The sequence below is a fragment of the Neophocaena asiaeorientalis genome, unplaced genomic scaffold (assembly GCF_003031525.2).
Source record: "Neophocaena asiaeorientalis asiaeorientalis breed wild unplaced genomic scaffold, Neophocaena_asiaeorientalis_V1.1 scaffold67, whole genome shotgun sequence".
NCBI classification, from domain to species: Eukaryota; Metazoa; Chordata; class Mammalia; order Artiodactyla; family Phocoenidae; genus Neophocaena; species Neophocaena asiaeorientalis.
Genome location: NW_020173731.1, coordinates 408,357 through 434,989, shown reverse-complemented (window position 1 = coordinate 434,989; position 26,633 = coordinate 408,357). Strand labels below are relative to the sequence as shown.

At 35.4% G+C, this 26,633-nt stretch overlaps 2 protein-coding genes across 7 annotated transcripts in view; one reads left to right on the top strand and one right to left on the bottom strand.

Annotated features, from left to right (window-relative positions):
* Positions 1–78, bottom strand: part of SWT1 (SWT1 RNA endoribonuclease homolog) — an 89,347-nt gene extending 89,269 nt beyond the window's left edge. For both annotated transcript variants that reach the window (XM_024751131.1, XM_024751132.1), the window contains exon 1: positions 28–78. The gene's annotated coding sequence lies outside the window, so the exon portion shown is untranslated. The remainder of the gene's footprint in view (positions 1–27) is intronic.
* Positions 79–376: 298 nt separating this feature from the next.
* TRMT1L (tRNA methyltransferase 1L) overlaps positions 377–26,633 on the top strand; it is a 36,347-nt gene continuing 10,090 nt past the window's right edge. For 3 of the 5 annotated variants that reach the window (XM_024751014.1, XM_024751013.1, XM_024751012.1), the window contains exons 1-11: positions 377–848; positions 2,279–2,416; positions 5,216–5,326; positions 6,640–6,753; positions 9,877–9,941; positions 11,562–11,691; positions 13,149–13,272; positions 13,758–13,837; positions 18,392–18,641; positions 19,042–19,254; positions 20,182–20,372. In XM_024751014.1, coding sequence (XP_024606782.1) covers positions 605–848; positions 2,279–2,416; positions 5,216–5,326; positions 6,640–6,753; positions 9,877–9,941; positions 11,562–11,691; positions 13,149–13,272; positions 13,758–13,837; positions 18,392–18,641; positions 19,042–19,254; positions 20,182–20,372 — 1,660 coding nt within the window. In that variant the 5' untranslated portion in view covers positions 377–604. Of the gene's footprint in view, positions 849–2,278; positions 2,417–5,215; positions 5,327–6,639; positions 6,754–9,876; positions 9,942–11,561; positions 11,692–13,148; positions 13,273–13,757; positions 13,838–18,391; positions 18,642–19,041; positions 19,255–20,181; positions 20,373–20,486; positions 20,549–26,633 lie in introns of all 5 variants that reach the window. The other 2 variants (XM_024751016.1, XM_024751015.1) reach the window with 2 other exon arrangements.

Here is a 26,633-nt window from a genome sequence, read left to right as displayed (position 1 = left end):
CCCCCACACCCCGCCCCGGCTCCCTACCTTATTCACCAGCGCTCCCGCCGGTGGCGACTCGGGACGCCCGGGCCAAGGGAAAGGGACCCCGAGCCCCGATGCCCGCTGGGAAATGTAGTTCTGCGCCCAGAGGCAGGGTACTGCTCGAACGCTCCCGAGCGTTCGTTTAGCTTTGCGTTCACTTCCTCTGAGAACTTGGAACTCCGGCCCCGCCCCCCCCGTGCGGCGCGGTGCACCCTGGGTATTGTAGTTTTGGCTGGATTCCGTGGTTGACGCCTGGGACGGAGACGCACCGCGGAAACGGAACTCTCTGACCTCATTGGACGCCGTCCCCAGCCCGCTCCTGCGCAGTCTGGGTTGGCGTCGTAACGCCTCGGGGAAAAGGAAGCGGATGGGACCGAGAATCGCTGTCTGTTGCTTTTTATTTTTCTGCTGATTGGATTTGGTCACTGGTTCTTCGTCTTTTGTCTGTTGCACGCATCCCGCCCTCCCCATTTGCTTCCCCACTCCTCGGATCCGGCCCTCTGGGCTTTCACGCCAGTTGTCTCACCCCGCCGTGAGCCCCTCCTGGTCCCCGGTCGGGCCTGGCACGGAGGCGGTAACTATGGAGAATATGGCGGAGGAGGAGCTGCTGCCCCAGGAGAAGGAGGAGGAGGAGGAGGTGGAAGTGGCCCAGGTCCAGGTCCCGACCCCGGCCCCGGACTCGGCTCGGGTCCCAGCTCCGGCCCCGGATTCGGCTCCGGCCTCGGCCCCGACTCCGGCCTCGGCTCCAGTCCCAGCCCCTGCCCTGGCCCAGGCTCCGACCCTGTCCCCGTCCCTAGCCTCTGTCCCTGATGAGGCTGAAAGCAGTAAGTGCAGGAGGCCCAGATCTGTCTGCCGCAGGAGAAGCGAGAAAGTGCGCCTTGCTGGGGAGTAGGGGAGGCCCTTCTCCCCTGGGATGGTTTTTATTGGGAAAGGCAGTTTTAGAGAAATGGGGGGAGGAAGGAGGAACCCGTATAGCGGGTAAAACGGGTGTAGGATGGGGGAAGGCATCTCCACAAACCTTGGGGACCTCACAGTGAAGGATCTGTGGAGGCCAGGTGTGCTGCAGATAGAAGGAAATAATGAGGTTGTGGGCTTCTTCGTTAAAGGGAGTCTTTTTGGTACAAAAATTAGAAGTTACACCTAATTTGGTAGTTTCCCTCTCAGCCCCGTCTGCCATGGTTCACTAAGTCCTTTAAAATATGATAGAGTAACCGAGGCAACCTGTTTACTGTAGTAGATGCTAACTGCCAAGATTTAGCAACCGTTGCTGTCAATTAGCTTTTGTGCCTCGACAGAGACAAGAGATGGGTTTTTCTCATTATTTCATTTTCTTTAGCAGCTTGCTTCCAAAAAGAATTTGAGGGTGATGAACAGTTTAAGAAAGAGTCGGCTAAATTACAGATGTCTTCCCTCAGACATAAATACCAATTGAATTTTGTACGTTTTTCCATCAGAAGTCAGCTGTTGAAAATTAATAGCCCGTATTATTGTGCTTCTGAATATGCTTGCATGTTTTCTAAGTGATGATTTATTGGACCATAAAGGAATTTAAAAGATTGATAAGTAACACTTTCTTAGGAATTTTCTGAACATTTTGAAATGTTAGGTCTAAGAAAGTTTTCTTTAAAAATTTAGTCCCAAAATTGACCTTTATGCTCTTTCTGAATCATAACAAAATATCTTAAATTAATTCGTTGTCTTTCGTACTTCTAAGCCACTTGTGAGATTAATGTTTATAAAACATTTGGACAGTTATAATCTAATAGAATTATTTTACAATTTTTAAACAACATATAAATTGTTATAGTAGATTTAAGAGTAGGGCAGATCACAGAAAAGACAAAGTCAGCAGACCTCTGGTAGGCCCCTCCTTATCACAGAAGATCAGAGCTAGTAGGTGCAAAATAAGGCCAGTTGTTTCTTCATCCACAACTACAATGGGGGAGGAGGAGGAACACTCTCCTGAGTAAGGTATCCTCCCTAACTCATCTCTAGATGGGGTATTTTTATGTTTATTAGAGGTGGTTGAACAGCTTTAGGGAATGCATGCTTTCTCCACCTCCCCACCATCAAGAATATGTTGAATATAGTTTGGAAAGATTTCTTCCTATATTCCAAAATTTACAAGTGTGTAATTTGAAGAATGCATGATGTTTGAGAAAACTGAAAATGCATTGCTGGGACAAGTAGGTAATGACTGAGAATCTGAAATGCATTAGAAACATATTAATCACATTTTAAAAATTATTTTTAGATGGTCTGGTTAGCCCTCTGAAATCAGTCTTAACTGGGCAAAATGAAGATGGCATATCTGAAATAGAATTGAAAATTGAGGAAAAAGAAGTTTTAAAAGAACCTCCTAGCATCTTGGACTCATCTGATTTAACAAGAGGTTTGCCTATTGACTTCTGGATTAGTGTGTTACAAAAAGATTGGGTGATTTTAAGTACAGATTGACTGATAACTGCTGTGTTGAGCCAGAAAGTGATTTCAGAGACGTACATAGGCATATCAGGACTCTCTAGACAGGTCTTTTAAAGTTTACTTCACTAGCGGACCACAGGATTTTCAGTTTTCTAGCTTACCAGGCCCCTTTTGCTTACTTTGTACTACTTAGTAGTTGGAATGATTTAAATAAGCACATCGTTATGTAGCACTATATATCTTGTTTCACGCACACAGATCTTTGAACTATGGAAGCCAAAAGCTTTTATGATTTCAAAGTAAATAGGTTGGTTTGTACACGTGGATTCATTGCCTGAATCTTACTAGACAGTAAGGTCAGACACCGAGCAATTAAAGGTTTTTGTAATGTGGGAAAAAATTTTACCTGTTTATAGAAATCATATCTCATTGTAAGTCATTTGAACAATACCTGGTATAAGAAGTTAAACAATAGCATTTGTTGCTCCTTGTTTTTCTCATTTTAGAATTAAGTAAAAATTGTTTTTTAATAAATTTTAGCAGGAATGTCTGACAGTGCTGAATTGAATTCCAAAATTATTGACGCAGTGTGCTGCTGCATCCAAAAAGACTAATGATTTTTTTTTAAATTAGTTTAAAACTTTAGTGCCTGTGGTGTGCAAGTTACTGTACTAGGCACTTAACTGTTACAAAGATGAATAAGACATAGCCCTTGCCTACTTACTGCTTATTTGTAGGGGAGACAAACAAGAACACAAATTATACAGAAGGAAAACAAAGCAACTGGGCATGAAACTTGGAGAGGGATAGGCAGGAAGACAGCAGTGCCGAGAAATTGTATAATCTAATTATATAATTAATATTAGAGAGCCTTGTGGTTTACCTCCATTGACTCCTATCTCACTGGGATCCTTTCCTGTCAGTTACATCTCCTAGTCTTGCATATTCAGGATTCCACTTTGTAAGTGTTCCTTTCCTTGGGGCTACACATATTCAGGTCTCTCTATCCTTAAAAAGAAAGAAAAAACAAGTTACAATCCCATCCATCTCCTTTTTTATACTACCAAACTTCTTGAAAAAAATAATCTATGCTGATTTTCTATACTTGGTTTCTCCTTCCAGTCCCATTTGTACTCTGACACCTCACTGAACCTTCTTTCTTAAAGGTCACTAGAGACTTGCTAAATACTAAATCCAGTGGTCTTTTCTTGATCTCTGCAACTATTTGTGATACTTACTGTTGAGCATTTCTCCTTTACAGTCTCTTCTCTCTTGGCTTCTGCATTATCTTGATTCTCCATACCATTTTTCCTTTTTGAATGTACCCTCTTGATTTTCCTCAGCGTCTCTTACAAATATCTACATACCTCACTTACAAATTGTATCCATTTATATTAATCAGTAGTGGGTTCAGCAGCATTGGGGAATGCATCCCACACACGACTTACTCAAGAATGTTAAATATATTTTGGAAAGATTTATTCATATATTCCAAAATTTACAGGTATGTAATTTGAAGAATGTATAATATTTGAGTAACCCAAAAATGTGTTACTGGGACTGAGTTTTGGCTTTTTTCTTCTCTGTTCCAGAAAATTTTTCCCTTACGCTTTCTTATTCATGCTCATAGTTTCATCTAATGTGTATTTTTGAGTTATATCTATTCAGAATCCCTCCTGAGCTCCAAAAACGATTCAGCTGCCTACTGGACTTGAGTACCTAATACCAGTAGTAGTCAAACACACTGTGTAAAAAACTAAATTCCCTTGTCTCCTCTTTCCTCTTCCTTTCTGCCAAAAGTGTTTTCTGCTTCCTTTATTGGTTAACAGTATTATTAAATCTCAGGATCGTCCTTTAATCTTCACCTTTACTTTCACATCCCAAGTTCTTTGCTTCTTTTTTTACCTTCTCTTCTCCAGTACTTTTCTGTTACTAATTTCTCACCTCAGTTATTGATCCTTGGTACTACAGCCAGAGATACCCTCCTGAAATGCATTCAAATCATGTCTTTGATTTCCTCAGAAACCTGAATTAACATTGCCTGAAGAGTAAAGTCCAAACTAACTTGCATAAAATTTATGTCTTCCATGATACATTTTTGGCTGCATATCTTTCTACCAACTCTATCCCCCATACTACTTTCCAGCCAGGAGTGGTATAGAGGTGGCTGTGTATTTTTACACCACATGCCTTCATTTATTAGGTTACTTCAGTTTATAAGGCCTGACACGAAATCTCTACTTATTGAAATTCTCTTCCTACCTTATGAAATTCTATTCATACCCTAAATTTCAGTCAAATGCCACTTCTTCAGTGAAGACATTCCCAGGGGCACTTGTTGGAATGAATTACTTCTTCCTCTGTAGGCCACCATTATATTACCTTTACCCCTAGTGTTCATTTCATCCTGCCTTGTGTTCTAGTTAGTAGTTAACGTTTTAATCTCTCTCACGTGGTTGAAAGTTCTTTGAAAACAGGAAACATGGCTTCAGTGTTTTGTACAGACTAGAACCTTTCTTTTGTAGAATTATATTGAATAATAAGATAGAATTTGAAAGCTGTGAGGTTACACAGCAGAGTTTTTTCCCCAACTCTGCCTTCTTAGGCACACTTGTCATTTTATAAACTGAGTTTCCCATCTTGGTACTAGGGCACTGTGCTATAGGAAATAAAAGTGTAAAATTCCATGTGACATGATCAAATAAAAATGAAGTTGGAATACAGATTGTTAAAGCATAATTTTCTAACTCTTAAAATTTCCTTTCAGAGAGACACATCTCAATTCAAAGGCAGCTTGCTGATCTAGAGAAGTTAGCTTTCGTAACTGAAGGGGATTTTGACTCTGCCAGTTCACTGAACTCAGATAATCTTGATGCAGGTATTTCCATGATTTGAAAATGTGTTTTTTCTCAGTTTCTAATGATTTGTCATCTTTCAACACATGAAACTTTTTCTAAGTATAGACTTGTTTATTTTCACTGAACTAGAGCAGAAGTAAAATAATGGTTTTTTACTTAGGAAATTATAGCCTTCTATATGCAAAGGTGCTATGAGATAAGTTATTTCACAACTTCTCAAGGAAATTACAGTCTCATGGATATATAAGGGCTTTGTATGCTAAAAGTTAGGAATTACATTTTACTATGAGTAACAGAAATCCAGAAAGTAGTATCAAGGCTTATATTCTCTCATGTAAAAGAAGTCCCAAGGCTGGCAGTTTAGAGCTGGTACAGAGTTTCACAATGTTGTCAGTGCCCCAAGCTCTTCTCTTTCTACTTTGCCATCCTTAGTGCTTGGATTCCATCCTCAAGATCTCCTCACAGTGTTTTGAAGTAGGCAGAGTATATATATATATATATATAAATAAAAGAAATAAAATTGTGCTTATACTTGCCATGTGCTATGTGTGAAAGATATTTGTTGGATTAAAAATTGAGTTATTATTTCTGTATATTTTATTGCTTTAAACCTGGATTTGAGATTTTAATTCTCTTGTATACTATCAAAGTTTTCATTAAGATACATTACATTTCTAATTAAATAAAACTTATTTAATACATAATCTTTCCAAGAATATGTTAATAAAGAAGGAAGAACTTACAAATTTAGTAATAGGATACAGTGGTTGTAACCATGACCCCAGTCTCAGAATAGCAATTATATAGGATCCAAGGTACTCCTTCCACTTCCTTCTTCCATTTTTCTAACTCCGCACATTAATTATTTTTGTCGCTGCTAGAGTAGAAGAGTATCAGAGCAGATACTTATGCTCTCTGCTCAGCTCCTAGCCCTCTGGGAGTGTGACAACTGCTGCCTTTTCTCCTGCCCAAAGTACAGAATGACATTCTCTCTGGCAGGCACTTTGGCTGGAGGGATATCATGTAGTTTATCACTTCTAATCCTCTCTGTTCCCAGTGGCAACAAGGATATCTGCTAGCCACAGAGAGGAGAGTTTTAGGTAAAAAAATAAGTCACTGACCATGTGCTAAAACAACTATTGTTAAGTACCTGCTGAGGCAGGAATGACTTCTCCCTAATGTTAAGAAAGATATCATCTAAGGTGTGTGAGTATGTGTTTTGGGCGGTAAAGGGCAGAGGCAAGAGAGGTTCCCCGTTACTTCTTTTGTAGCTAAATTTAAGCATTAATAGCTAGTATATTCTCTGCTTTATTAGTTCCTTTTCCTTTAACAGGAAACAAACAGGCTTGTCCATTGTGCCCCAAGGAAAAATTCAGAGCTTGTAATAGTCATAAGCTTCATCGTCACCTTCAAAATTTACACTGGAAAGTCTCAGTTGAATTTGAAGGTTAGTATTTTTGTGCTTGCTAAAAGTGATGTAAACGAAATTAAAGATTTGGTACCAGTTTTGGAATTTTAATGAAAACATAATCAAATATTTTCAGTTTAAAATTATGAAGGATTAATGCCCCTCTTTTAATGTATTTATTAATAAAAGACCATATAGCTCTCTAAGCAATAGATAGATGTGACACCAATAGTTTAGTGTGGCAAACATTTATTAAGCATCTCTTCTGTACGGGGTACCTGCTTGGTGCTGAAGGTCCACATTACTTATTGAACCATGTTTTAATAAGTTATACTTTTCCTTTTATATTAAACAACTACAATTTTACACATACTTTTGAAGATATAATAAATGTAGTAAAACAGAAAATAATTGGTATGAACATTGGAAAAAAGAAGAAACATCTTTTTTTTCCTGCTGATGGCTTAAAAAAGCCAGTTGATGAGAGTATTTGGAACAGTGGTGAGATACAAGATTGATCAGAGTCTCTCTACTCTAGATAAGTGGAAATTAGAAAAAAACAATTATAATAGTGACAAAAATGACACAATTTGAGGGAGTAAGTTTAACGAGAGGACTCATATAAAGAAATGAATAAAGTTGAAGAACAAAAAACAACATCTTACCAAGTTAAAATACTTCTTAGAGACAGTGAATTATTAGATTCTGAGTTAGTGAATTATATATTACAGCATTTTTGGAAAGAGACCTGGCAACATTTAAAACATTTAAAATATTCATCCACCAGGCACTCTTTCCTAGGAGTAAAAGCAGCAATACACAAGGATAGGTATACAAGAATATTCATTGCAGCATGTGCTTAGTGACAAAAACTTGGAACTAAAATAAGAGATTGAATAAATTATGGTACATACATACCATGAAATATTATGCAGCCATTGAAAAGAGTATATTACATCTATACCAGTTTACTTGGAAGGATTTCCATGGTAAACTACTAATGAAAATAGCAATATATGGGATAAAAACAAAAAGTACCCCCCCAAAAAAGCCCTAAATATCAATCTTAAACACGTATATACTTATATTTATATATGATTATATAAGTATAGTCATTGTTAAATGTGCTTACCTGGGGTTTCAACCAGACTGAATGAAATAGCCATTATAAGACACCCCAAAAAAGAAGCCAGAACTATACCAGAATTATTTTCTTAGATTATCACTAATTACTAAGAGAAAAGGGAATTAGAGACTAATTCAGAAGCCATATGTCTTATGTTTAATTATTTATAAGAATGTATAGTAAACCATATTGACTTCTTATCAAAAAAGAAAGATCTCATTTTAATTACAAAGGTCTCTTTCGTTTGCTTTATTAAAGCCATTGTTTAATCTTTAGGTTTTGTCTCCCTCCTCCAAGTTATTCTTTTCTCTTTGATGGCTCATAGTATTGCTTTACTCTGTCATGTACATTAGGTTGTTGGGTTCTTTCACATGGTGGTCATCTGGTAGATGGTGAACATGATTTTGTCTTTGTGAGCAGGCTTCAAAGTAGTTGGCAAATATGTTGAATAAGATCTGCTGAAGGAATAGAAGGGAGATGAGGGAGAAAAAGCCAAGAATGCTTGTGTTTGAGACTTGAGCAACTAGAAAAATGTTGTCCTTTACTGGGATGGAGAAGACTGCATTAGGTATGAGAAAGGAGGACAGGTCCTCAGATTTAGGCATGCAAATGTTGAGATGCATCTAGTGGAGGTATCAAGTAGCCTGGAGGCTACATGAATCTAGACTTTGGGGAAAAGGTTTGGGCTAGAGATACATATTTGGGAGTTGTCAGAATATAGATGGTATTTAAAGCCGTAAGACTGGGTGGGATAACCTTAAGATTACATATAGGTGGAAAAAAGTTGTTGTCCAAGGTCTGAGTCCTGAGACACTCCAACATATACAAATAAATGATTGGATGTAAAGTATGAGAAGAAAGGAGTTAAAGATAACTTAGTTTTTTTTTTTTTTGTTTGTTTGTTTTTGCGGTACACGGGCCTCTCACTGTTGTGGCCTCTCCCGTTGTGGAGCACAGGCTCCAGACGCGCAAGCTCAGCGGCCATGGCTCACGGGCCCAGCCGCTCCGCGGCATGTGGGATCTTCCCGGACCGGGGCACGAACCCGCGTCCCCTGCATCAGCAGGCAGATTCTCAACCACTGAGCCACCAGGGAAGCCCGATAACTTAGTTTTTGAATTGGGAGTAACTGGAAAGCATTATCATTCATTAAAAAGGCGAAAAAGAGACCTGGTTCAAGAGGAAGTGAAAATTTTAGTCCTTGACAGTAGGTTTTTTGGAGTTCTGTTGTTGTTGGGTTTTTATTTTTTATTTTTTTTCTTGGCTGCGTCACACGGCTTGTGGGATCTTAGTTCCCCGAACAGGGACCAGGGATCAAACCCATGTGCCCTGCAGTGGAAGCGTGGAGTCCTATTCACTGGACCACCAGGGAATTCTCGACAGTAGGTTTTGAAATAACCAGTCATATGTCTTCAATAGGCAATTGAAAGTAGAGATCTGGCCCTCAGGAATGAGTTGGTAAGAGAGCTATAATTTGGGATTCCTTCTCACAGGGGAGATAGTTGCAATCATGAAAGGTACTACAGTTACCAAGGAAATGAGAAAAAATTTTTGTAGCACATCAAGCATACAGAAAATCTACATTTTCGAGTATGAGAGAGGGAAAAGAATCTGTAAAGAAGATTAAGTAGGAAAGATGGGAAGAGAACTAAGATAGTGCCGTATCATAAATGAAGAAGAGGCTGTATAATGGTAAATGCAGCATAAGGCAGAGAAGATGAAGCCTAAGAAAAAGTCAAGATGGCAGAAAGACGATAAAACTGAGTCCCAAAGAAGTTAAATGACTAAACCAAGGTAACACAGATATTTTTGGCAGAACCAGGTTTTGACCCTAGATCCTCCTGTATTTGTTTTTATACTATGTAATATACAGCAAGTACATAAAACTAAGGCAATCTCATTCAAATAAACTATGACATTACAAATATAAGAATAATCTCAATTCTTATAAAATAAAATTTGCTAGTAATTGTTAATAATAACTGAATACTTAATGAACAGTGATAGACAAGCAGCAATTCTTCATTCTTCATTCTAGGTTACAGGATGTGCATCTGTCACTTACCTTGTCGACCAGTGAAACCAAACATTATTGGAGAACAGGTAATCACGTGGTAGATTTGTTTTCTTTTAGACTTAGCTGTCCGTAAAGAAAGTGCAATTTTGAGTTGCTTTACAACTAAAATGTGCATATTCAGCAATGAGTTTAAGATTTTGTTTACAAGGGCTTTCAGATTACCATAGTAGGAAAAATATGAAATGTATGAAAGAAGTTGCTGTATTGAACTTTTCATTTTAAAGTTCTTAATTTCAGTCAGATCACCTGCTCTCTTGTGTTCAAAAGGAAAATTAACCCACTTACTAATTTTGGAATGGAGATTTTTAAATAGTAATTTTTTTCTTTCAAAATAAATTTTGCTCATGGAATAAGAGCCTTTAATTTCCATGGGTTAGTAAATATCTTAATATGTGTCGATTCATACTCATCCTCCATGTGTTCTTCCTCTTACTTTGTCAAAGGATAGAAGGAAGAAACTTTCTGAAATCTCACTAACTTTTTTTTTAAAGTACGTGTGTTTACTTTTAGGATAGATTTGACCTTTGGGGAATACAAATTATAAAATATTTTATAGTGACACTATACTGAATGCATATTAGTTTAATGGGTCCTCATTATTAATTTTCCTTTCAAGTCACTAAAAAAAGTAAAGAACTGGGGGGGGGGGAAACAAACATTTCTTAAGTAGTTAGGATAATGCTTAGTCCATTAACCCTATCTATTTTGAATATGATAACCACAATGCCATAAGGAACCTTGTGCAATGTTCTTGACTATTCTCTCCTTGCTCTATGATCCCGAGTAAACAGGACGTAAGAGTAAAAAGGCATCAAAAGCAGAAAGAGCTGTTGGAGTGGTGTTTTTGTTCTTAGCTAAATAAGGAACTATAAAGTCTACTGGAAAAATAGACCTTTTATCCTGTCTCTAACATTTAGTAGTGTGCTAGAACTAGCTCAATTTTCCAGAAATCTTGAAAGCTCGTTGTTAAATGTGGCCATCATCAAAAATTAAATTATATAAACTTAAAAGTAAATAAATTATATTAAAAACAAAGTTAATGAATACTCACAACTCACTACTTCCCATTTATTTTACTACACTTTACTTTTACCTGTGCTCTTAACGTTATTTATGTATTCTATATCTGCACGGCGGCAGTGTTCTCTGGTATGATATTGCACATCTCTTCCCAAATTCACGTTCAGCGATGTCCCATTGGTAGCTTCAGATGTCATGGTTGTAGCTTGACATCGGCCATGGTAGAGTACATAAACCACAGACGGCTGCAGACACTACAAATCAGGGCTTTATTTTCCTGGAGAGCCAGTTGCTATACATCTACCAGCACATTGCTGCTAGTGTCATACCGTTTGTTAAGTGCTGCTTATAGAAGATAGAGTACAGTTATTTGCTGATTAGAATGAATGGAAAAAACTAAGAAATTAAACTTGTGGCCTGTCGTAAAGTAAGATTAAAAAGCATATGTAAATATAGGTAAGGAAGTAAAAAATCCTTTCAAAGTCACATTGGCAAAATGAATACTATCTTCTATACATTAAACCCTAAATACACTAACATACATAAATTTACAACATTAAATAAACTTTTATTTCATTGTCTTAGTAACTTATTTATGTATTTAAATTAAATACTCTGTTTGATAGATATCCAGTAAAATGGGAGCCCATTATCATTGTATTATTTGTTCAGCAACAATCACCAGAAGGACAGATATGCTAGGACATGTTAGGCGCCATGTGAATAAAGGAGAGACTAAATCTACGTATATTGCTGGTAAGTTGAGCAATCTCATTAACATGTTAATAAGTAAATTCTTAAACAATGGTCTAATTATTCTTTTCAGATATCAAGCAGACAAAATACAGTGACTTAACCAAATCATTTAGTTAACTACTAATCTGTCAGGTTTTGTTTTGTTTCTGTGAGACTCCCAACAATATTCAACTGTTCTCAATTTAACAGATATATTTAATATCTGGGATAGATATTAAATATGGGTAGAAAAAAGCAACTGATGTTCAAGTAAATATAGGTATCTTAATGAAAGACTATAGAGTTTTATTACGAATGACGGCTCCTGTACCAATAACTGTGTTATACTATATTATCGAAAAACACTGGAAAAAGGAGGTACAGTGATATATAAAGACTCTTTATTATCCTGAGTGATATCGAGTTATTAGTAGCTTGTTAATACTGAAACAGTTCCTTCTCAAGAATTAAGAATTAAGCCCTCCTGCCCTAAGGCATCCATTATATGTAATGAATTAACTTCTCTCTTATACATCTAGAATGGTACTCTGGACCTTCCCTTTAAGAATTGAAAAAAAAAAGTCACTGAAATAATTATTTGAAGGGCTTAATTTGCTCACAGAACCTGGTTTGAGAAAGGCTGATCTTGTGAGATATGTGACTTGACACTTTGTTGAGTATAGAAAGATATATAACACAACACTAGGAAAGATTACTTTTATTTGGCATTGTAGAAAGGGAAATATGGTTCCCATTTAGCTAACATTCTGATAGTAATGTTATCAAGAAATCCAAACAGAGAGAATCTCATTATATTTCCCCCACACATATTACATATGTTTCCTTTCTTAAATATTTAAAATATATTCACACAAACACATCACTGTTTCATTTGGGTTTATAGCTAAATGATTCTAATGTATATTAAATGTAGAATAATTTTTTTACATTAGCTTATAGCTGTTTGAATATAATTTGTGATTTAAAATCATAATTATGAGAAAGTGTTCTGAAGTCAAGCACATTCAGGAAATATAGTGACTCTTAGTCACCCATGCCGGCTAATGGAATGTAACTACACAGAAAGGTTAATTTTCTAATGTTTAAACCACAATAAAATATATTTAGCAACCAACCTATATAAACACAATGTAGTGTTTGATGAGTAATAAATGTATTTTAGGATTTTGTACTATCTTAGGTTGATTATTCTTAACTAGGTATACAGATATATTGATGTGCTAGACAGTTAAGATTTTAAGCTGACAAACTTTAATTCACCAAATGCTTAACTGAATACTACTCTTTTCCAGAGACAGTGCTAGGTAGGTCAGTTTGGGGGAACTTTTTTGGCATCTACTCAACTGATTTCATTAACATGAAATATTATAAAGGAAGGTTTTTTTTAATGTATATTGTTTTTGATATTTAGAATTATTTTGTATTTCACTGGAAATCTTTTTTTTTTGTAATTTTAGCTTCTGCTGCCAAACCACCTAATGAAATTTTGAAAGAGGCAGACACAGATGTACAAGTTTGTCCCAACTATTCTGTACCTCAGAAAACAGATTCCTATTTTAATCCCAAAATGAAACTAAATCGGTAAGATAAATTGAAAACAGGGTTATGGGATGTTTCAAATAATTACAGATGTACCTTTTCTTAATCTTTTTGTTTTAATATATTGAAACAAAACTAGGTATAGATTGAAAATCATTTATTTTAGCATTTTCTCAGAATGATTGTTTTCTCTCTTTTATTTTTCTGCCAAACCAATTTCTTTCTCAGAGAGTAAAACAGGTCTAACTTTATATAATTAAATGAACATGTTGGGCAAGTTTGTGGGCAAGTTTTATTTATAAAATCATTATTCATCGTGAATACTTGTTAATAAAACCCAATTCGATTTGTAGTTTAATTTCACAGATTTTTAGTTCTTGTACTGTTAAGTAAGGAATATAATATTAGGTCTCTTTCCAAAATAGTTTGCATAGTAAATAGGAGCCCCATTTGTATTCTTAAAATAAAATCTACAATGATGAAATCATGGTGTCATAAAATTATTTGATTGTTATACTTTCTTCTAGGCAGCTAATATTCTGTACACTGGCTGCTTTGGCTAAGGAACGAAAACCTTTGGAATGTCTAGATGCCTTTGGAGCTACTGGTAAGTAATGAAGCCTTTTTGGAACCCCACTTTATCAGATCTGTACAGTATCTTTTCTTTCCCTTTTTTTTTCTTGTTGTTTAGCCACTTTGAAAACTAAGGGTTTGTTTATATCATGTGAACCTGAAGAGATTTTTTTCCCAGTTTTTTTGAGAAATAATTGGCATACATCACTGTACAGGTGTACACGTTTGAGGTGTACAGCATGATGATTTGCTTTACGTATATTGTGAAATGATTACCACAATAGGTTCAGCTAACATCCATCATCTCATGTAGATACAATACCATAAGAAGAAAAGAAAGAAGAAAAAATATTTCTCCTTGTGATGAGAACTCTTAGCATTTACCCTCTTAACGTTCCTGTATACCAGTGTTACCTATACATAGTCATCATGTTGTACATTTCATCCCTAGTACTTATTTATATTAAAATTGGAAATTTGTGCCTTTTGCCCACCTTCTGGTACAGTATCGTTTCTTAAGAAATTTATATGGATATCATATGTAGCAAAATAGTTTGATATAAAAAAAAAGATCCAAGGTAAATTTTTTTATTATGGAAAATTTTCAAATATATACAGAAGTAGAGCATATAATAAATGAATCCCTTTATATCCATCACTCACTTCAGAAATTACCAATTCATACTCAGTCTTGTATATGTATTCCCATGCACTTTCCCTCATACCTCATTCCTCCATTCTGTATCCCCATTATTTTGAAACAAATCACAGATCATTTCATCCATAAATATTTCAATGGGATATGTAAAAGACAAGGACTTTTTACAATTAAAACCCATATACCATATCACACCTAAAAAATTAAGAATAATTCTTTAATATCATCAAATGTTTAGATATGCCTATTTCATAATTTTTTTAATTCAAATCTGAATCCAAACAAAGACTATATATTTCAGTTGTTTAGTATGTCTCTTAAATCTCTTTTTAATCTATATTACCTTCCATCATTTTGTGTGTATGTGTGATAATTATTTGTTGATATAACAGGTCATTTGCCCTGTAGAGTTTCCCACGGTCTAGATTTTTGCTGATTGCATCACCATGGTTCATATAAGATGAACCATCACATGGTTCCTCTATCTCTCGTATTTCTGTAAATTGGTAGTTGGATCTTCAGGTTTGATCAGATTCAGATAGGATTTTTTTTTTTTGCAAGAATACACATTTACTGCAATCAGTTATCAGTTGGTATATGGTTGTCTCTTTTTTGTGATGCAGTAAATATTGCTTAGTCATTAGGCAGTGGGGTAAGGTGAAATTTTAAAGATTGAGAACATTTTTCCCAAAAGGACTTAACAGTAGAGAAAAGATAATGGAAAAAGTAGAAAATTTCTAAGAAGCCACTTGTACCTAATCCACATCTTACTTCTTAAAGGTTATAGGAGTGTATTCTTGGGAAGTTTGTACCAACAGGATGAAAGCATGACTTAGCTCTCAAGTTCCTCTCCTCAGGGAGAACTAGTGGTTAAAAACATGGACTGTGGAATCAAACTGGCTGCATTCAAATCCCAGCTTTATAACATGGTAGCTGTCTAACCACAGGAAATTTATGCTTCACTTTCCTCATCTATCTAAAGGAGGGTACCCACCATAAAATGATGTGAAGATTAGGTAAATTAATACATGTAAAGAAATTGGAACAGTGTCTGGTATATAGCAAATGCTATAAAAGTACTCAGTATCATCATTATTGTATTATTACCACTTCTACTACCATCATCATCATCATTAGTAATGTCTCTGTAAATATGGTAAAAGTGATGAAGTAGTGATTTTAAGCTGATCACATCCTCTGAGCCAGTTGGATTTTTTTTTTTAATATTTGTTTGTTTATTTGGCTGGGTTGGGTCTTTGTTGCAGCATGCAGCATATTCATTGCGGCATGTGGGATCTTTTGTTGCGGAACTCGTGGTGCGCAGGCTCTTCGTAGTGGCACGCAGACTTCTCTATAGTTGTGACATGCGGGTTTTCTCTTCTCTAGTTGTGGCATGGGCTCCAAAGCACGTAGGCTCTGTAGTTTGCGGAACGCAGGCTCTCTAGTAGAGGTGGGTGAGCTCAGTAGTTGTGGTGTGCAGGCTTAGTTGCCCCGCGGCATGTGGGATCTTAGTTCCCCGACCAGGGATCGAACCCACGTCCCCTGCATTGGAAGGCAGATTCTTTACCACTGGACCACCAGGGAAGTCCCACCAGTCGTATTTTAAATTTGAATCAATTTTTACTCCTTTTTCTGCCACTGTCCCCACATACACTCAACCACCGATCTGTTCTAATTTTTCTTTTTTATTATGACTCATACTCCTTTTCCATTCCATATCCACCAATGTAATGATTTTTGGCAATGATATCTCTCCCACCCTGTCTGTCTTGTATGCTATTGCAAACAGCCCTTCCTCTGAAACACTGAATTGATAATGTTACTTCTCAGTCAAAAAAATCATGCATCTTTATTGTCTAAATAGAGTTCAGCTTCTCAGATTGCAATTTAATATCCTCTATAATCTGACCCAATCTACTTTTCCAGATTTATTTCCCAGCATTTTCCCTGACACAACTTCTCTCTCTCTTTCTCTCTCTCTCTCTTTTTACATTCAATAAAATTTATTAAATGTCTATCCTAGACTGGGTACTATATACGTTTCTTGATAGTGGAGTCATTTTTTTTCTTTCTTTTCCTCCAGTTTTATTGAGATATAATCAACATATAACACTGTATAAGTTTTAGATATACAACATAATGATATGTATATATTGTAAAATAATCACCAAAAAAGATTAACATCCATCACCTCACATAGTTACAGATTTTTTTTTCCATTTTTATGAGAACTTTTACATTCTGCTTTCTTAGTCACTTTCCAATAAACAGTACAGTATCATTAACTATAATCACCCTGCTATACATTATATTCCCAGAACATATTTATCTTATAACTGCAAGTCTGTACCCGTCCATATCCACCCAGTTCTCCCACCCTTCCAGTCTCCACCTCTGGCAGCCACAAATCTGATCTCCATTTCTGTGAGTTTGGTTTTTTTAGATTCCACATGTAAGTTAGATCATACAGTATTTGTCTTTCTCTGATTTATTTCACTTAGCATACTGCCTTCAGGGTCCATCCACATTGTCTGAAATGGCAGGATTGCCTTCTGTTTTATGGCTGAATGGTATTCCACTGGGTGTATATATATATATATATATATATATATATATATATATACCACATATTCTTTATTCATTCATCCATCTGTGGACACTTAGATTGTGTCCATGTCTTGGCTACTGTAAATAATGATGCAATGAACTACTCTTTTTTTTTACCTGAAATCCCTAAAACTATCATTTAAGTAAGATCTTCTCAGCCTTTTCTTTTTAATGTGCCTTGGTAAACTAAAATCAAGCTCATAGCAGTCATTTTGCATGTTTCCCCATCTCTGAAACGTGGATAGGGACTTCCCTGGTGGTGCAGTGGTTAAGACTCCACGCTCTCAATGCAGGGGGCCCAGGTTTGATCCCTCGTCCAGGAACTAGATCCCACATGCATGATGCAGCTAAGAGTTCACATGCCACAACTAAGGAGCCCGTGAGCCGTAACTAAGGAGCCTGCCTGCTGCAACTAAGGAGCCTACCTGCCACAACTAAGAAGCTGGTGAGCCACAACTAAGGAGCCCACCTGCCACAACTAAGACCCAACGCAACCAAATAAATAAATATAAAATGTGAATATTGGAACTTACTTCACAAACTTGTTATAAGAATAGGAAAATATATGTAAAGACCATGGCACATAGTAAATGCTAACTTTTTACATTTATGAAGCACATGTAGGGAGAAGATGGTTAATACTTCCCGTAAAAAGGGGGTTTTCTACTCCATATTGGCTAGGCTTGTGTCACCATCTCCCACTGTGTAGTAAATGTCCTTCATGACTCAAGTCCAATAGGAATAGAAAGCCTGTGAGAAGGGCCCTCTTGGTCTCAATTCCTCTTGGCCATTTGCTTACACATACAAAGTTGTTCTTTTTCATTCACAATGATGCTGTTGTGCAGTATTTGAAAAGCACTGATCCAGGAAAGTTGTTTTCATATTTTGGTGCATTAGGGTAAACTTCAGCAGGAGGAGTTCCAACTACCCATCTTCCCTTCAAGTACAGTAACTGCACTCTTACTCATATTGTATATTGGGTTTCTCTGTAAGATTTTGTTTCAAAAAAGTATTCCATTGTAAAAAGAAAGAAAAAAAAATCCTACCGAAGCCCAAATAAAGAACATACATGGATATTTTATTTGAACATGGATTATAGAAAAGTTTTTTACAAACTATTAATGGAAATCTGTTGGACACATTTTCTTGTGGTAAATTTTCTTCAGAGGCATTTTAGTGAGAAAGTAGAATAAGAATTACTTATGAAAGTATTAAGATTTTGAAAGAATTGTTTTTGTTATTTATAAAATTATATTCTTTATTATACTACTTTTATTCTTTATTACAATTTAAAAACACATTTTTCCTCCAATTTCTCCCAAGGGATAATGGGATTACAATGGGCAAAACACCTTGGGAATGCAGTCAAGGTTACAATTAATGATTTGAATGAAAACTCTGTGACGTTGATTCAGGAGAACTGCCATTTAAACAAATTGAAAGTGGTAGTGGACAGTAAGGAAAAGGAAGAGAGTGATGATATTCCTGAAGAAGGAGAGGAAAACTTTGGTAATATTAAGGTGACCAAAATGGATGCCAATGTACTGATGCATTTGAGATCTTTTGATTTCATGTAAGTGAAAAAAATTGTGTCACTTTCTAAACTGACTTGGATTTGGCGGGAGAAGGGGTAGGAAGGGGGCCGTTAAAAATTAACGTAGTTTGTCACTATTTGTTTATTTAAATTAATAAAGTTTTTTGGCATTGGCCTAAGGAAAGCAGTAAGAACATTTTCTAGCATTTGAAATAAAATGCCTGGGCATGACAATTTCCTCTAAGCCTGATTTATTTTTACATGTCTAACATATCATATGGTCATTTTATTGCTTACTTTAAAAACATAATTATGTATTTAAAATAGATTTATGAAGTCCTTTTGAATCCATGGAATTTTGTCATTAGAAATAATGACAATGGTATTATTTTGGATACTAGTATGATTTTAAATATGTCTGTATTCTTTGTGATTTTAGACACCTAGACCCTTTTGGAACATCTGTGAACTATCTTGATTCTGCATTCAGAAATATAAGAAACCTTGGCATAGTGTCAGTGACTTCTACAGATATCAGTTCTTTATATGCCAAGGCACAACATGTTGCCCGGCGTCACTACGGCTGTAACATTGTCCGAACTGAATATTACAAGGAGCTAGCAGCCAGAATTGTTGTAGCTGCAGTGGCAAGGTACCAAATGGCCAACAGTGTACCTTGTCTGGGTATATGATAAAAAGAAATAATATTACAAGAAGTGTTTATTTCATTCTTTAAAATATGCACGAAATACAAATTCCGTATTCCATATATGTAATCTTGATTTGTTTGGTAATCTTATGTTAGAATTTGATTTAAAAGCTTGTGCCTAAAATAGTTTACTCTTCAATTTAAAATGTTATTAAAATAATTAAAGTACTAAGAAAGAAAATATTGAAAGTTAATTTCAAATCAGTTTATTTCAACAATGTAGGGGACAGCACCATGAAAAGGGAAAGCAAAGCCGGTTTTTAGATTTAGAAACAATCATTTTTTAATGTCCATTTCATCTTTTATTTATGTAGTTTAAAAAAATGATAGCTTATAAACTTGATTCAAATCAATACATACAAAGTTTAAGTTAGTTTAGAACTGTAGAGGGAAAACTAAGTACATAAATGGTGTATCACGTAGAATTTAATCCAAAAGTATATAAAAGTAATAATGGCAAGGACTTTGCTTATTCATTTTTCACTGACTGTTCAGTTCCTGCATGTAGTTAGTACTCAAAAACATATATTGTTTAAAGGAAGCTTTTATAGAAAAAAGTAGATAAAAAGAAAGAAAGATGGTTGTGATGACAAGAAACAAAGTGACACTGAAAACCAGAGAATATTGAGAAGATTTCATAAGGGAAAATGTGTAGTTACTAAAATCCTGCCAAGCATCCTATATATCCTGTGTTTCAATTTGTGTAGAAGTTATAGTAATGATCTTTTAAAATCACTGCTACTAAGAATTGAATTTTCCTTATTTTCCCATAACCCATCCATAGTTTAGTGTCCAAGTTAGTATTGTCAGTATAATGCCAAACAAAGGAAAATGATAAGCTCCCAAAATAACTTTAATAAATTTTTCCAGAGCTGCAGCCCGATGTAACAAAGGCATAGAAGTACTGTTTGCAGTGGCTCTGGAACATTTTGTATTGGTTGTTGTGAGAGTTTTGAGGGGGCCTACTTCTGCAGATGAAACAGCCAAGAAGATTCAGTACCTAATCCATTGTCAGTGGTGTGAAGAGAGAATTTTTCAGAAGGATGGTAATATGGTAGAAGGTAAATTCAAGTTTCTTTTGACTGTATATTCGGTTTAATTTATGTATAAGCCTCCAATGAATAAGCCTTTATCACATCCCTAATTATACATATTGTTGTCCTTTGATTTTAAAGATTACAGTGCTAACTTTATTTCCTATACTGGATTTCCTTTCATCAACAGACAAGACATTCGTGTGAGTTCATTAAAATCATTTACTCATCATAATTTATGCTCTCTAGCCCTGCCCTCTGTTGAAACATCTAGAAATAACTTAGTTTCCACTGTCACTAATTTTAGGAACATTAAGTCAGATTACCTCTTTATCTAGGATGTTTCAAATCATTAATTCTATAAAAATAATTTTCATGTTTCTGACTGAATATAAAAGCCATCAGTTATAAAATTCATTCAGTAAACATTTATTGAGCCTCTACTATATGCCAGGCCTGGGGAATCAAGGAAAAAGATGTGGCTTGTAACCTCATCAAGCTTGTTTCTGTTTTTGTTTTCTGGGACATAGAGTTGCCCATTGTTTTCTGTTAGGTTCTTGGCATTTTTTAAATATGGATTTTTAAGAACTCCTTTATATACTAGAGTTTAACCCTTGTGATATGATACGATAGTTGCAGATATTTTTACTCATTTTGTCACTTGTGTTTGCATCTTTTTTTTTTTTTTTACCTTTTCATGCAGAAATTTTTCATTGTTGCTGTTGTTAAGTTAATCAAACTTTTAATGTACTCTGGATTTTGTCTGTGGTTGGAAAGAGCTTTCCTATCCTATATTATTCAAGGAAGGTTATGTTTCATTGAATAGTTCACCTCTTCACTGATTTGAGACTACCATATTTATCTTATACTAAAATCCCACACGTATTTGAGTTTGTTTCTGGATTTTCTATTCTTTTCCGGTGATTGGATGTTCATATACCTCTATCCCACTGTTTTGATTACAGAAGACTTTTAGTGTTGTTTAATACCTGTTAAGACAATCCCTTCTCATAGCTCTATTTTCAGTGTTCTGACATTGGATCCTTTGTTTTCGCTTAACAAAAAATAAATAAATAAACCAGTTGGTGGTTTATCTTGATCACATTAAGGAGGATAGAGATATTGTTACAGCTCTGAAGCTTCCTAAGAACCCAGTATGCTTTTCTTTTGTCCAAGAGTTAATACTTTTGCTACAGTGTTAATTGATAGTAGGAATGGAGGGCATCCTGTCATGTTCCTTGTTTTAGTTCCCTCTGGTGCTTTCTGATTCATACTTGAATCTGAGATACCTATCATTTATCATGTTGAGAAAGTAACCTTCATTTACAATTTTACTATGTTTTATCACGATGTTGAATTTTGTCACGTTTTTTCAGCATTTGTGGAGGTGATTATATGGTATTTCCCCTTAGATCTATTAATTTGATTCATTGTAATAAAATTTCCCAATATCAAATCATTCTGACTTTCTAGAATAAACTACTCTGTCAGGAAGTATTCTTTTATTATGGATTCTGTTTACTAACTTTTTAAAGGAGTTCTGTTTCAATATCATAAGTAAGATGGTATATAGTTTTCCTTTTTAGAATAATTTTGGTTGGGCTTTAGAATTAGTTTAAATTCCCTTCAAAAAGAATTTGGAACTTTTACATTTTTTTCAATGCTTGGGAACAGTTTAGCTAGCATCAGAATTATTTGTTCACTAAAGGGTTAATAGTATTCACTCAGCTTTTCTAATTTATTTGCATAGAGTTGAGCCAAGTGTTGTCTAATGATTCTCATTTCTTTGATTTCTATGGTTATATTCTCCTTATTTTTTTAAAGTTTTAGTATTTGTCCTTTCTGCCCTTTTCTCTTAACTATATTAGATACTGACTTATCTAGTCTGTTGTTTATTTTCTTAATGTTTACTTTTGTAGTAGCAAATATGTGTATGTTTCTGTAATTTGGATTTATCGGTTTTAAGTAATATACTTTGGCTTTTTGCTAACATAAATGAGGTAATAGCCTGCCATTTTCCATTTTCCCTTCCTAATTTTTGTCCATTATACCATTTTTATATTATTTGTAACATTTATATTCTATTTTGCCAGTATAATCCACACATTAAATATATTCAGTGCTCATCATCAGTGTTCTTGCCATAATTTCTTGAATTATGTGTTGGTTGGCTAAATTTAACTGAGTTTAGTCAAGAGGGTTCATGGGGAAAATACTCTTTGATTTCTTGCATGTTTAAAGCTCCCTGTTTATAGCTTTATACTTAAAAAGTTTAGAGTTTGAGTGCCTTGTCAAAATTCTTTTATTGTCTTCTATTACTGAATATTATTGTAACTTTTCCTTCTTTTATATGACATAATTATTTTGCCTGGCTTCCCAAAGGAATATTTACTTTTGAAATACTATGTTCTAACCTTATTTTTAGGATATTTCCTAATCATGGCATCCCCTTTCATCATGTAGCTTCAAATATCCTTTCAAGAAAGCTTTCTTAAATATTTTTTAATTCTAAAATTTGTCTTACGTTGTACTATTATGCGTGTGCTCTCTTCAACCTGTTTTCTTTAACTATCATTTTATCTAAAAATATTCATATATATTTATAATTGTTGTATCCTCTCTGGCTCTTTTGTCATTGTGAAATGTCTGTCTTTATCCCTGATATTTATCTGAAAGCCTATAGTCTGATATTAATACAAATACCACTCTCATAGTTACTATTTGCATAATATATTTTTTATCCTTTTAGTTTTAATCTGTAAGTGTCTTATTAGATCTTGCTTTTTTAATCCAATCTGATTGTTTCTGCCTTTTGATGAGTGTTTAGACCATTCATATTGAATGTAGTTATTAAAATGTTTGGCTTTTCAGCACTTTTACTATTTGTTTTATATGTATCTCATGTTTTCTGTGTTCCTCCTTTGCTGCCTTCATAGTGTTAAATATTTTTTTACTGTGTCATTTAAGTTAATTCCTCTGTTGGTTTCTTAGCTATGTTTTTTCCAGTTATCTTCTTAATGGTTTCTCCAGGGATTATAATATATACCTTTAACTTATCTTGATCTACCTCAGGTTAATACTGACTTAAGACTGGCAAAATGTGGCAACTTTGCTCTAATATAATTCTATTTTTCTCTCACCTCCTGTGCTATTTTTGTCATATGTTAATTACATCTACAGACCCAATCCAATAATACAGTATTATTTTTTAAATCTTACGAGTTTAAAAGAAAATTAAGAAAAGAGACACACACACACATATCTTTCATTGTTACCCACATAATTACCTTTCCAGTACTCTTTATTCCTTCCTTTGGATTCAAATTACTCTGTAAAATTTCCTTTCAACCTGAAAAAACCCCTTTAGTATTTCTTATAGGGTGAGTCTGCTACAACAAATTCTCCTACTTTTTGTTTACCTGAGAATGTCTTTATTTCACCTTCTTTTTTGAAGGATAGTTTTGCTGGATGTAGAATTATTGGTTAATAGTTCTTTTTTTTTCCTCTCAGCATTTCAACTATGTCATTCCAGTGCCTTCTGGCCTCTATTATTTCTGATTAAAAGTCAGCCATTAATTGGGTTTTTTTGTTTTTAATTAATTCATTTATCTATGGCTGCATTGGGTCTTCGTTGCTGTGCATGGGCTTTCTCTAGTTGCAGCGAGCGGGGTTTACTCTTCGTTGTGGTGCGCGGGCTTCTCATTGCAGTGGCTTCTCTTGTTGCGGAGCACGGGCTCTAGACACGCAGGCTTCAGTAGTTGTGGTACGTCGGCTTCAGTAGTTGTGACTCGTGGGCTCTAGAGTGCAGGTTCAGTAGTTGTGGCGCACGGGCTTAGTTGTTCCGCGGCATGTGGGATCTTCCCAGACCAGGGCTCAAACCTACGTCCCCTGCTTTGGCAGGCGGATTCTTAACCACTGCACCACCAGGGAAGTCCCCATTAATTGTATTGTTGTTCCCTCATACTTGATAAGTTATTTTTCTCTTACTGCTTTCAAGATTTTCTGTGTAGCTTTCAGCAGTTTGATTATGATGTGTCTGAGTGAGTCTCTCTGTATTTACCCTACTTGGAATTCAGACCTTCTTAGGGCCCTAGATAATTGTTTTTTATCAAGTTTGGGACACTATCTTGCTTCTCCAACCTAAACCTTTATCACTTCAAACTGAAGACAAATATCTTCCGTAATTACTAATCATGGATTAGAGGAGTTATATAATCGTAAGCTGCTTCAAGTAGTTTTCTAACCAATCCCTTTAACAGTTGTCCTAGAGCTACTCTAGTGCCATTCATCCTTGCTTTTTAGGTTCATATAGCCCCTAGGCTATTTCTGCCTTTAATAGCTATTCTCCCCAGTGTGGTTTTTCTTCCAGTAGTATGATCTCACAGCTTGTAGGCTTTCAGAAAGCACTGAATGATTTGGGATGTGTGATGGCTCATCTTATTTTCCAGCGCTATTTAGGAATTTTTCATAAAAATATATTTTCTATCATTTCTAGAGATTTGGAATAAGAAGAGAAGACAGGTTTAAATGCTCAGTCCACCATCCTAATCTTGGTTTCAATGCAACACAATCAGAGGAGTTACAGAATCCACTCTGGCTTTTTAAAATATAGATTTCATAAATATCTTTGATGAAACTTTGGAAAGTTTTGGTCCTCCTGGATAATTGGTTTAGTGCCCTATGGTTTCTTTTCTGTTTTTTCCTAATTCAGTTTTCCTTTATGTAAGAAATAACAGACCTCTTCAGTGTTTAAAAGGGTATCAGTAATGTGAGTTCCCTCAATAAAAAAGAATCTGTGTTTTTTACCTCATACCCCGGTGTTACTGACAGTGTTCTTGCCCTTAAAATTATGAATCAATTCTTTCTTACGTGGAGTTTATTATCCTTTCATATCTCACCATGTGTGTTTTACAGTATCGACAAGTAACTAAACTCAAATACACTCTGTTCAGATTTGATCCTGAATCCATAAAAACCTAACATCTTTCCCTCTCCATCAGAAGTGCTTCATGTTGCTGTATAATTTTGGACTGTTACTACAGTGGTTTTTCTTTTTTTTAATATTTTTTTAATTGACATATAGTTGATTTACAGTGTTATGTTTATTTTTGCTGTACAGCAAAGTGACTCAGTTATACACATATATACATTCTTTTTTATATTCTTTTCCATTATGGTCTATCCCAGGGGATTGAATATAGTTCCCTGTGCTATACAGTAGGACCTTGTTGTTTATCCATTCTAAATGTAATAGTTTGCAACTACTAACGCCAAACTCCCAATCCATCCCTCCCCCTCCCCCTAATTAAACATTTTAAAGGATTTTTTACTTAATAAATTGCTATAAAGCAATATGATTTGTTGTCTGCATTTTGTTTGTAATCATACAGGACTCGCAGAGTGTAAATGATTATGTCTTTCAAAAAAGTCAGGTCACTTAGAATTTTTTATGTTTATCAATTTGTAATACATAATTTAAAAAGTCAAGTCATTCCATAAGTCTTATTAATAAAATAATGATATCTGCCCCACTCCCTAAAGTCAACAGCTAAAACCTCATAGCTGTTTCTTCTAATATTTAAAGTCTTTAATGTTTAGTGTCTTCCCTATTTCTAAGTAGCATGCTTATACTGCCTGTAACTTCCTTTCATGGAAGAAGAGTATTCAGCATCTCAAGCCAGCCCAGTCACATGCATGTAGTTCTCCTCTCCAGGGTTGCTTAATCAATATTCAGTGTTTATATTTTTATAAATATAAAAATATTGTTCACAAGTCATATTGGTTATGTATTACTGTGTAACAAATTACTCCAAAACTTAGTGGCTTGAAACAACTTTGTATTATCTCATAGTTTCTCTGAGTCAAGAATCTGGGTATGGTTCAGTTGGGTCCAGTAGCTGAGGGTCTCTCACAAGGACACAGTCAAGGTGTTGGCCAGGGCTGCAATCATCAAGGCCTGACTGAGGAAGGATCTGCTTACAAGCTCATTCACGTGGTTACTGCTTGTCATGCAGTCCTCTTCATACTCACAGCATAGCAGCTCACTTCGTCGGAAGGATTAAGCAAGAACCAGAGAGAGAAAGGAAGAGAAGGAAAGAGAAAAAGAGAGAATATTGCCATATTCTAGTCACTAGAAATGAGTCTCTAGATCCAGTGATCTCACATTCAAGAGGAAGGGATTATAGAAGGGTATGAATGCCAGAGACAGGAATCATTGCTGCCTATCTATCTTAGAAGGCTGCTACAACACAGATGAACCAGTTAATATGCTGTAATAGCATTTCTTTT